The sequence below is a fragment of the Taeniopygia guttata genome, chromosome 5 (assembly GCF_048771995.1).
Source record: "Taeniopygia guttata chromosome 5, bTaeGut7.mat, whole genome shotgun sequence".
NCBI classification, from domain to species: Eukaryota; Metazoa; Chordata; class Aves; order Passeriformes; family Estrildidae; genus Taeniopygia; species Taeniopygia guttata.
The window spans coordinates 35591384-35604761 of record NC_133030.1 but is presented as its reverse complement, the minus strand read 5'-3'; the positions used below and the strand labels follow the sequence as shown (position 1 = coordinate 35604761).

Below are 13378 nucleotides of genomic sequence, written 5' to 3'. Positions count from 1 at the left end.
GATTATAGAATGGGGTAAACTCATCAACATTTTAAGTAAAAAAATAAAAGTATCTGGACTAAACATGACGTTTCCTATAAGCATCTGCACTGGCTGCTTTGTCACTTCTTTGCCCAGTTTTACTAAATTATGTTAGCTCTCAGTACACAGAAAAGCTGTAATGCATTACCTCCAGTATTGTAATCGATATTTATCACTATTTTAATTATGCTGAATCTTAATTGGCAAGTTTCATTGCAATAAAACATACCTTAACAATTTTTCCAAACTGACAACATCTTATCTATCTCAAAGGTTACAATTTAAAACTAAAACCTTCTATCACTGCTAACCAGATCATACTTATAAAAATTTGTCCGTATTTGTTTTCTTAATTAAAATAGTATTTTAATGAAGAATTTATTTTCTATGCAAAATTCGCACTGACATACGTATTGTAAGATGCATTTATTTTAAAAGAGTGAACTGTGATGAAGTTCCATTAAAAATATAAAAATAATCTCAAAGCACCTATTTAAAGTAGAAATTTATATTGCCGTTTTTCACTAATACTCATTTCTACCCTTCCTTCATGAAGTAAACTTCAAAATCACTTTAGAATTATAAAAATCTATGGTTTGGCTATACTGTTTTTAAAAAAAACTCACTTGTTTTACCATAAGAATCCTCCTCTGAATAAAGAAGCTTATTAACAAAAATGACCTCTACTCTGCCCTAATATTTAAGACTAACAATAATTATGCAACTGGTGCAAGAATTAACTTTGATTCAAAGTTTCTGTTAAATTTAGAGGGAAAGAAAGTAATTTTAATAGAATTATCTTTATTGTAAAACTACTTGACCACATTACTTTTCTGCCAGTAGAATAATAGTCGCTTTACTCAGATAACATGGGTAACCTTTCTACTTCTGAAATTTCATTATATTGCTGGATATAATATAGTAAATATGGGCTATTTTCTAGATTAATCACCTCAGTAACATTTCAGTATAAAAAAATCTTGGTGGAAAAAAGCAGACATGACTACAGGCTAGTGATTACCCATAAAATAGAAAAAAAAATCAAAGCTTCTACAGACTACACTTCTGAATGATCTCACCTTCAAATTTAACATTAAATTAGTCCTCCTCATCATTTATTACCATATCTCAAATATTGCAAGTGGTCTGCGATGTATTATTTACTCCACCAAAATTCTCACCACTTGCTACACAGAAAAAAGGGTCTTCAAAAGTAGAAAGCTCATGCATTTATCCATCTACTGTTCCAAACGAACTAAGGCATGTGGTCAGTCATGTGCTTTACACAAATCATTAGAGATACAGGAATGTTTTGGATAGCCATCTATGGTTACATCATTAACTATAATTTACTGCAATGACTTATGAAATTCATTTCATGGAAGTCCATTAAGAGTGTGTTCTACATGTACATTAACACTCCCCATCATAAAGTAAGCCATTTAACTTTTCACAGAGTGACTTTTATTATGCTGTTACAGAAGCAACTAATTGTAGTTAAAGCATTTATTTTTTAAAAGGTCATTCTTTTTTATTACAGTTTATAGTATTTAAATGGCAGCTCATGGGTGTGAATGTGCACGTATGCGAACACAGGGATCATGTGTGTTCAATACTGAACATGTCCAACAAGTTCTGCAGAAAACACGGACTAAAAAGTTATTTGCATATTAAGCTACAATGAGTTAAAAGAGAAATCTAAATTGTAAATGAGTTTTGGAGACAAATCAATGCTAATGAACAACAATTACTTCAGTCACTGTGTGAATTAAAACAACATCATTAATAAAGCTTAGGTGCTCTGCTGGCAAGCATGTCTTTAATCCCTGGCAGATCATGTAAGATCTAAATTAGAAGAAATAGCAAGCACAAAGGAAGTACATTTAAAATTATTTTGTTTTGAAGCTCTCCTTCAAACAAAAGCTTCAGAAAAGCCTACAAAACTCAGAAAATCTCATCCAGACATTTTAACGACTGCCTTGAATGAATGCCTCATAAAATATCAGATTTGCACTAGATAATGACAGAAGATCTTATAAACCTAGAAGATGAGTCAGAACAGCCTCTTTTGTTCCTTTGCTTGCATGTGAAACAGTCAGTGAAAAATCAGAATCTTTCCTTAAGAAAAAAGGGGCTTTTCTTTGAGCTAAAAATACGTCTAAACATCCTGTTCTTTACCTAAAAGCTCAAAACCAGCTGCAGGTAGTAACCATGTAGGGAGAAACTACAGAGGGCACTGTTGCATCAGTTTTTAAGAGTTACGATGGTGATAGGGCCCAAGTATAGAAGATTGTCAGGAAAATAAATAACTGGCTAAAGAAAGAATCCGGAGTTAAGAGAGCATGCAAATGCACTAAACCTAAAACAATAATAAGGCAAAAACATTGAAGCTGAATTTCTGAAGGAAAATGGACTGAAAGAAAAGTTCATGTAACAGACTGTCACACAGATAGGAATACTGCAGTGCACACATTTGGCATTTTCCTTTGTAGTGCTTTCTGTGGAAAAGGTAACTAATCATAGTGCTGCCTTATCCTCTGCAAACAGCAACCTATTACTGGAATACCACTCATAATCAATATGAAAATGAGTGATGAATTTTATGTAAGTCTTCCACAGGCAGAATTTATCAACAGAAAGAATATCTTCACATTATACAGTCCTTTCATAGTGTAAAAGGCCAGTTCTGTTTTATTCCTTTTTATGACACTTACAAATCAGTAATTTATATTTTGAAAGCAGTAACATTGGTGCAATATTAAATTAAATTAAATTAAATCCCACCCTTTCCAGAAGAAGTATGTTTAAATATACCAATCAAAACCAGCAAGAATCCAGCTGAAAATAATGTAACCCTGAAATCACTGTAGGCTTGACATTCATATGAAAGGAGAAAGTATGTTAAATAAGTCAGCATAAATACCCTAGTAAATCTATGCAGAATTATTTTTATACAACAAATGGGCTTCAGAGATACAAACATTTATGAAAACAAATTTGATAAATGTTTTACCGTTAGTTTACATGAAAGTCTGCCTGTGTTTGATCTCATTTTATTACAAATAACCCCAATGACGTTTTTTAATGCAATAAATTTTGAAATGTATTTCAGCACTGCCTAATAAGAATTGCAAATAATACAAAATAGTCAGCTACAGAACAGTACAGAACAATTAATGTTGTTTGCATTTTTCATTTTTATATTTTAAAAGCATTATTAAGATGTGAATTATGAAACAGAAGTACTGAAATAATATATGGATAGTATCAATCATTTAATGAGACTTCAGAAAACAAAGGTGCTACTTTTTTTCCACATTGTAGTGGCAAAACCCACAAGCAGCAGGTTCTGCAGTGCTACAGCAAAAAAACACAGGACTTTTATGAACACTGACTCAAACTCACATTTAAAGAGTACTACATGGAAGGTAATTTGAAATTAAGTTAGGCAATGATTTTGTAATAAACCAAACAATAAATGTTAACAGAAAATATGCTCAAGGAAATGAAACATATCAGAAAATTGTCTAAAGCTATGTGAATGAACGAACAAAACAAACAAAATCAAAACCACAGACGGTGCCTGTGGATACTCACTCATATCCACATCCATAAGAACTGTGATGGTAACTGTGAAAGAATTGTGACTCTAAGCATGCAAAGACAGATGTACTACATGAAAGGAAACTGCCACAGAAAATGAAAACCTGATTTTTTTTTTCAAAATTGCAAAACCAGAAAACATAAATATATTGACTAAGACAGACCTCAGTTCCCTCACAGATACTGAGACCTAGAACTTCTAAGTGATTTCAGTAATTTTTTCAAGCAATTAATTAACAGAAGATAAATCAAAAACTAATGTTCATGTCAGAAATGGGTTTGATCCAGGTTTTGCCACTTCTGCCTTCGAAGCAGGCCCTGTATATGCAATGCTTAGTGGAAAAGTTTGCTAAATTTCAAATTCATATATGTTGTCTTTAGCCTAATTCTGTTCCTAAACCAGAATTATTTTTAAATTGCTTAACATTCTACCAGTCTAGGAATCTCTTTCCATCAGCGTTGTTTCTGGCAAAGTTTTGCTAAAATAAAGTTTCCTCTTATTTTATTGTTTCCAGCTATTGATCAAAATTTCACTAGTATTACTTTTATATACCTTTTTTAAGTGCATATGATTGCAGGCAGACAGGCAGTTTGCACATGTAAAAAAACTAACAGTTTGTTAGATACAGAGTATTGATAAAAGAAATGCATAAATGTCTATTAACCTACTACATACACTCTATGACACTAGGTGAAGTTCTCAAGGCATAAAACATGTTCCTTCTATGTAAAACTTAACTGCATTTGAAGGCAGAAATTGGCAGTGCATTCCTAGAGACATGCAATTGGATACAAATGGGGCTGCTTCGGAGACTGTTGTGTCTATGCACATCACTTAAATACAATTCAATCTGTGAAAAAAGTTTTGATAATGTTTACAAAATTGACTTAAACATCTTAATGCATTTTCCCATTTAACTACAATAATGAATGCCAAAATGTTACTAGATAACTCTCTAAATATTCAAGATATTTAACAAGATATTTAAGGTTCCTTTCTCCCTATGCAATAGAACACATTAAAACCAATTTTACTATCGTAATTTATTCAAAGCTTGATTATGAGCAATAGCTGCAAGAAGAAATACAGCATTGTTGATTCATATACAAGCATTTCACTTAACTGCATTGGATAATAGATGTGCTCCTAAAGGAGTATAAAAGCAAAGTGATTAGAAGTCATTACTGTTAATTAGCATTCACTTTACATTTATAGGGATGAACCTTTTCTCTGTTGAACAAATGGAAAGCTTTTATCTGAACGTCTATCAAACCTGGTCAAGGTAGGTACAGAAACAAATGTCAGTGACCAGTAAGTTGAATTCAAAACAACAATAACAAAGAAGGCAAAACAAAATCTAAGGACGTATCATCATCCAATTAGTGAGATTCAGTTTTTAAACAGGAAAAGGTCTGAAGGGAATGAGCAAAACTGGAAACTCATACTTCACATTCTGCAATCTTACTGATAAAAGGAGGAAATGTGTGTTTATCAAACTTGCTGCGAGTGCACGGTTCATTTGGCGTCCTGTAAACAATGCCTGGCTGCCCATTCCCAAATGCATGTGAGAATCTTGCAACCCAGAACATCATATTCAGCAGGCAAGGTCACACTAGAGATGCCCTGGAAATGGGAAATTAGGAAAACCTGGCAATCAGAGGTTTCAAGCTGACCAGAACAAGCCCTCAGGGTTGCTTACCATCTTTCACCACCAGCCTGACTGTCTCTGCTTATTCAATATTAACACAACAAGACAGGGAGTGAGTGGAAACAACTCCACGCACCTAACAGGGAGAAATACAGTGACTTTTTTATTTACATAAAGCTCAACACGTCTCACAGTAAGAAACTACTTAAAAGATATTGCCAAAGATCCCCTTCTAAAAAAAAAGAAAAAAGAAAAATTAAAATCCTGGCCCTGCCTGAACTGGTCAGATGAGACACACAGAATTTCAGGCATCCTGTTGATTAAAAAAAATTTCCTTGTTCCCATATAATTTTAAAATTCACACAATGCCCCCCCCCCCCCCAACAACTAAATAAACCCTGTTGTTTGAATGAAACAAGATATATAACTATTTTTACACTGCTTACATCACTCCCAAATATGCAATTACTTCTTACCCTCTTCCCTTCATTCACACTTTCATTCACTGCTAATGACAACAGTCATTTCCGAGGTGTAGGAAGTTATGGAACTCCAATCCAGAATTAATTAAAAGAAAAAATAACATATTGATTAGAAAATGTAGTCATTTAACACAATGAGGGTAAGGGACAATTCAAATCCTTGCAGATAAAAATTTACTCATTATAAAATGTGGAGGAATCATGTCTATGAAAAAACAAAGCAAATATTTTCTCTCAAATAAAAATGTTATTTTATCAAGAAGCAGTTATTTTTTTCTTGTCAGTATAGGTAACCACTTCATACAATTTCTGAAAGTTCCCATTTAACTTGCATATTTTAAGACAAAAAGAACAGTGCTAGGAGATGTAGTCTCCAAATATCCATTAAATCTACACAACTACTAAAGGGCCCAATCAATAACTTTGTTTTATCTACCAGAGTTTCCCTCAACTGGGCATTGATGATTTTGTACAATTTTTTTCAATTTATGCTGTAATTTCACTTGCCATACAAAATTCTGTATTTGAACTGTTGAATTAGATACAAAGATAATCTTATCAATATATCAAGGGTACAGTATTTGCAATAATCACAACTAGGCAAAAAAATTATGGAGGAGTGGTTATTTTGGAAATTCATCATAAAGAAAAGTATTTCTTTGTATAATTTAATCTTTCTCCAAAATACTGAGAAATACAACTCTGAGATATTAATCCATGTATCTACAGATAATTGAAATCATTACAGGAAAAGACCAGATTTTCTTTAATGAAAACACAGGAGATTACTAGAACAGAACTCTTCTGCATTACTCTGAACTCTCTGAATCCCTTAAGTGAGAGGAGGAGAAAGCTACCTACTTTTTACTTTTACCAAAAATAATATGGTGAAGAGCATGCTGAGGACATCAGATTACAGATTTTTCAAGTCAATCAGGATTCCACAACTAATAATTATTTGGCCTCTTTAAGACTCCAAAGAAATTCTGCGAAACTTATTTGTATGAGTTAAGAGTAACACTAATAGTCTTTATCACATACATACTACAACTGAAGCCACATATACCATACATCTAAAACCAAGTGATTATTCCTATATACTTTTCAGTTTCTTTTATAATATGTGTCTTGTAACAGAAGACAATGAAGCAATGCTGTGACAGGATACTATATTACATTTATTCATGTATTTTTCCTGGTAAGAGCACCTAAATCTTTGTACAAAAGTCACAGAGAGTCAGCAATCGCACTGAATCTGGAAACTCATTTCACCCATTGCCCACAGCAGCTGAATTCTGGAGAAGGGTAAAAGAAAGACCATTTCCCTAGAATGGAAGACTATCAGCAATATAAAGGAACTGAAAGTTATAGGTTCCCTATCTGAAGGCCACAAAATAACCTTATATTTCATCCATTCATCTTAAACCCTGAAGAACTGTTTTTAAAGAAATCTCAGGGAGTTTCACTGAATACTGATAGGACCTAAGTTACTTCTATTCCACCTGGGCCCACACCGCTCAAGTATTTTGTCTGAGATGAAAGGTCTTAAGTAACATCTAAAGTGGCATTGCTATTGCAATTTTAATTCTCAGACAAGAACACTTTCTTTCTTCACTAAACATCAGACTTGGCCCATTTAAAAAAATCATGATCTTGTTCTTAGAAAGTAATTATTAAATACAGAAGTCACATTGCATTATTAAGCTCTTTATTTCTGTAACCAAAAAAATGTTACTTATTCTTCCTGACTGTTGTAAGATCACTGTTCCAAAATGCAATGATATTTTAGAAAATAAATCTCCTTTCCTTCCATTCCACATCACTGATGAAATGAAACAGCGCTACAACCAAAGGCTGTTATTATTCAAATATTTCATACATCATATATATCCAATATTAATATTTCTTTTTCAGCTGATCATCAATAGATTATTTCATAATTAATATTGCTTCAGTCCTGAGAACGAATATATAAATTTATTTCAAGTGAACTCCATATTTTTTGAAAGTTTGCAGGTTCTAAATCCACAAAGAGCACAACAAAAAGGACTCTGACAGAAATAACATGTTGAAACTGAAAATTCACGAAAAATCCATTTGCATGATTTATAATAAACATGGAGAAATATAAAAAAATTTTAAAATCATCAATTTTTAAAATACTAATTTGAAAAAAAGAAATTAAGCATGTTATCAAAAATTTTAAAAATAAGTGCTAGAAGAAAGACATTTTTACCTAGTTCAATTATTCTACAAATTACTTCAGCAATGGAAACTTACCAAACAAAGACAAAGACTTATGGAGTAGGTAAGGCAAAGAATTTGAAAGAGGACAGAATTGTCTACTGAAAATAAAGTATCTTGTATTGGTCTGTTTAGTCTGGAAGCTGCTACAACCACTGCTCTAAACAGAACTTAACCATAGTTCCATGAGATACAGAAAAAAATCCAACATTCAACCCATCTAATACCACGTCTGTATGAGCATGCATGAAACATCACTGCATCACTTGAACAAGACCCTAATTACATTGAAAAGGGGATAAAACATTGAAAAGTGGTTAAATATTGCCTCAATTGAAATGTCGTACTAAAGTTTCTTAAAAATGCCTTCATGCTCCAGTCTTTCCTGCCACTAGAGGAAAGGAAATATAGTTTCTCACCATATTTCAAAGACAGTGCCATTATAAAACCTCTAAAAGATAATTCAGGTAACTAAGAAACTCTAGTGCTTACAGGCTTGGCCAGGAAAATTTCCAATGCAGACAGTAACAAACATGGCCAAACAAGGATCAGTAATCCCCATTCAGTAACATTGAGAGAATAAATTATTCTTTAGAGTTCAGGATTTACATGTCTCACAAAGTAAATATTCTACTATCAGGTGAAGACTGCATAGTATTATATATTTAGACATCATATAAGTACTCGGATATGTTTCATAATATGTACGGAATGTAGAATCTCAAACATGTCATTAGGCAAGTAAAAAACAGATATAAATTTCCTTTATACATATCAATCACCTGAGTTTGTGACAATAAAATTAATAGCTTTACAGTCAAGGACAGTCAGTATCACTCACTGAGACATGAACTAGAACAGGACTGTTGTCCTGGGTTTCACAGAACTGTGAAGGAATATTTAATTATTTAGAAATCTTGTTCTCATAGCACTGTTTTATAAACATTGTATACTTCCAGATTCATGCAGGTTTTTTTAAAGAGTTTTGTTTTAATTTTTTACTAAATAAGTACTAGCAAGAGAATCATTCTTTGCCAATGGAAAGTAAGGTAAACTATGCAATTTTGATTTAGACACACCTTTCCTGTAGTCCTGGCCCCAAACCATTTGACTGAAAAAAAGAGCTATGTTTTTTGACCAGTGTTTTAAAATTACAATCACTCAAAGATGGTTTTGACAAGGCTTCCACAGAATTCATCCCCTCCCTACAAGAGAATGCAAATTGACTTCTCTGTTTAAAACTATTAACATCTGTGGGGAAAAATTCCTAAAGCAAAATCCTCAGCTATTTAGACTTAAATAGTAAAGCTTCTAAACAGTACTTATTAAAAATGTGAAAAAATAAAACAAGAAAATTTTCAAAGTTATTCCTAACACACAGGAAAAAAACTTAGTAGTCTTCTTAAAACTAAAATACCACAGCTGCTGTAGTTTATTTCTCCATATAATTTTGCAATTATTCATCAAAATATGCAAGACACTTACTGAAACTTTTGTACCAGAATTTCATAGCTAGGTTGTACTGTAAAGACATCATTATATAATGTCTAACATTACGGCCGTATATTATTAATATCTATAACCTGAAGATATCATATAGTGGGCTTAATATTTCTATACAGGAAAGAAATAGTTATTTAGTTCCAGACAACATAGCATCTCTTTCAGCTATAGTTGTAATTATCATGTACAAACTTCCAAAGCAGAAGTTGCAAAGATTTAACACTAGCATTAATTTATGTCAGGAATCCATTCCTCCAAAGACAGCAAGAACTGTAGAGGAAGTATCATCTTAATTGCCACTAATTTGCCCATTTTTAATTAAATTGATCAGTAATTTATTACCCTACACAGCAGCAGAATGCTGTTAGCATGCAGTTTTAAGAGACAGTAGATACCAGTCCTTCTAATTTCTAATACTATAGCGGTTCAAAAATAATTTAAGACTGCTGTATCATATATTTCTTTTGATTCCTGTATTGCAGGATATGCACATTCCATTTAAAACCTCTGTGAAGCACTCTAGAGCATAATCATAGAATCATTTAGGTTGCAAAATGCCCTTGAAGTCATAGAGTCCCACCATTAACCTAACACTGCCAAGTCCACTGCTAAACCATGTCTCTAGGCACCCAGTCCACACAACTCTTAAACGCCCCCAGAGACAGAGACTCAACCATTTCCCCAAGCAGCCTGATCCAATGCTTGATACCCCTTTCATAAGGTTTCCTAACATCCAACCTAAGCCTCCCCAGCACAACTAGAGGCTGTACTGCCTACATGAACTATTCTCCTGTTCTGTAGTCTCATACTCCAACACAGGACTATGATCTTGATTTTACATTATAAGAAGAGAATTTCATTGCCAAAAATCTTTACAAGATGCAACATTTGACTCCAAGATGGGTCAGGAAGTACTCTGCATTCAAACCACATTTTTAGGTCTTATCTGCAATTTGATTTTATTTAACTGAATACAGAATAAAGCCTGACGTATTTAGGTTCATGAATCTCAATCCTCATTTTAATGAAGAAAAGCAAGCTAGAAAATGTTCAATACCTGACAGGAAGACTACAAACACCTTTATCTGAAGTTTCATTAAGTAGTCTATACCAGTTTAATCAATAAAATCACATATTTACTTTCTTTAAAATAGCAGTTATGATTTTCTGAACAGCGTATTGGTTTTAGTACTGCACACTGCAGTAATCAACACAATTAGCTGGAATGGACACAGCATGCTCACTCAAACACTGTAGAAAAACTCTAGAATCACTGTAAAAAACCTCAAGAGTCAACAGGAGGTTTTCAATTTTTTTCAATGAGGTATAATTTAGTATTGGTAGAAATAAAGTACTATATGAAAGATTTTGAAAAAGACCAGAGAATAAATTTTCAGTGGTTTAGTAAGGGCTCATCGTGTCCCTTTAAATAATTTTATAGCTATAAAGGACTGATATATTTGATTGCTACTGTGTCATATATTAGAATATAATCACAGGGCTACCAGAATCAAAACTATCATTGTGAAACATTCTGTAGTACTTGGAGAATGACATGCAACATACAAACAAGTAACAGATTCTGGTTTACACATCATAAGTGTACTCAAGTGGAAATGTCAAATCATTACTTCCCACACATTGATAAATACACAAAATCCAAAAGATCTCTCATTACAGTAATCAAGCAATACATTATTACAAGTGCAAAATAAGCTAAATATTCTATTTATAGATGATTGTCACAATTATGCTTTTTGTTGTACGTGCCAAGCTCCTGTTACAGGTGTTTTCATTAAACAGGAAAAAGGTTTTGGCTTGAAATGAGGATTAATAAGTGTGATATACATTGGGGGAAAGGAATATGGTTACACCATACATTTACAGTGGAAAGAAGAAGAAAGGAATAGAAAAAAAAACCTGTGAAAGTCTTCTTTTTTTTTTTCTAAAAGTTTTCCTTAAATACTTAAGTGGATCATTTACTTAAATTCATAAATGAATTAAGCAATATAATTATCCCCTACTATATAATTGCTTTCAATCAGCATACCTTAACAAGTTTCATGAGCTGGTAAAGGTCTTCAACCTCATCTTCCTGGCATGCAGTATACACTCTTCCAGTATTTACACTGGTACCTTTTATAAAACCACGATAGAGTGGCAAATCCAATGCATCAGCATATAGGTCAATGGCATGGTGTCCTACTGTCTGATACATATAGCTGTCCAATTCATCAGTCTGCCCTGCCACAATTAAGAAACAACCATATTAGTTACACTGTTGCAACAATTACAGATAATCACAATGCCACAAAGTACTGAGAAAATCTAAATGTTAATATTTTTCAGTTCACAAACAGATGTTTGGTGACAACACCACTATAAACATGGAAAGAAAAAAAAAATCGATTTCTCCACCCAACAGACGTATGGAGAGGAAGACATCTGTCACAAACATGCTGCCTATTTGCAAATTGTGGTGCCTTTCCTTCTTCCTGCTTCACCCAAAAAATCTCCTACCAATTTAATTCTGCTTCCATTCACATGGTAATTTGAATAGGAACACAGGTCAGAGGCACAAACTCAGACATATTTCAACATATTCAGATCAAGAAATTTGTAATGTAATGCAACTCTGAGAAGAAGCTATAGGTTGTCAAAATTTACAAAACTTAACTATTAAAATTGTTATCATGGTCATCACAAAAGGAGACTATCTCTGCTTAGGTAGAATAAAAGTAGACCACTATAATGTTTTGACTTTGTTTAATAAGCAAAAAGCTTATTAAAGCTTATTTCCTTTACCATGAGAAAAAAAATTAGCCAAATTTCCTTACAAGCAGTTTGTAACCAGCAGATAAGGAAAAAAGCAGCTAAAAATGCTATCACACATTAGAATTACATCTCAAACTATACAGTAAATAATTTACACATAATTTTTTTCAGATAATATTTCTAACAGATTGATAAAGTAATAAATCATTATTGGTGAAATCTCCACTTTATTACAAGCTAACACAATTCACTACTTTAATGCTTATTTGTAACTCTGGTACTTCTCTGAATTTACACAGAGGCATCAAGCATTTCTGCTGTATACCTGTGTAGCACATCTTGCAAGAAGAAGGTCTGTAACTGACCAAGACAACTAATTTGTGATGTAAGAATTAGGTCAGTCACCTTTGATGCCACACAACAGATATGGTTCTGCACAAAACAAGCAAATCCAAACCCCTAATCACAACTAACCAACCTAGACCAAAAGAGTAGATTTAAAGGAAATTTCAGTGATTTCAACATACATGAACATGACAAGCTCTTTAAGTGATATTCTGCTTAGCATACACAGTTTCTTTATTAATTGAGACTCTCCAGGCAACAGTGGTGCAAGATAAAATAAAAAGAATGGCATAGAATCCACTATAGCCTGAAGCACCTCAATTAACTTTCTATAAAATTTCCAACTACACACTTAAAGAGAGCATTTTATGATTTTAATGACAATATTCTACATTTCTGATGAGGATAAATTAGTTTGAAGGCAACATATTTCAACAAGATTAGAGATTATTATGTCCTAGCTACCCAGAAAATAATTTTTTCCTATACTCTCCTAGCATTTGCCAGTTCTGCCCATGACTCATTTGTGACGGCAGCTCTCTTTTTCCTTCCCTTTCTGTGTACCCACCTACTATAAAGTTACCCAAGACCATACTTAACTGCTTAATATATGTTGAACAGTGAAACTAGTTAACATACTTTATACTTTAGCATTCTCCCCTACCAACTGGAAACAACTCACTTGCTTTTCCAGTCTCACTTCAATTTCAGTCCAATATACTAATACTTAGCTCACCTTCTCACCTCACACTGACT

At 33.0% G+C, this 13378-nt stretch overlaps 1 protein-coding gene across 8 annotated transcripts in view; it reads right to left on the bottom strand.

The window, feature by feature from the left end:
* DPH6 (diphthamine biosynthesis 6) overlaps nucleotides 1-13378 on the bottom strand; it is a 230517-nt gene that overhangs the window by 211653 nt on the left and 5486 nt on the right. For 7 of the 8 annotated variants that reach the window (XR_012056365.1, XM_072930168.1, XM_072930161.1 and 4 more), the window contains exon 3: nucleotides 11553-11746. Coding sequence is in view for 7 of the 8 variants with exons in the window: in XM_072930168.1 (XP_072786269.1) it covers nucleotides 11553-11746 (194 nt within the window). In the remaining variant the exon portion in view is untranslated. The remainder of the gene's footprint in view (nucleotides 1-11552; nucleotides 11747-13378) is intronic. The other variant, XM_072930166.1, reaches the window with a different exon arrangement.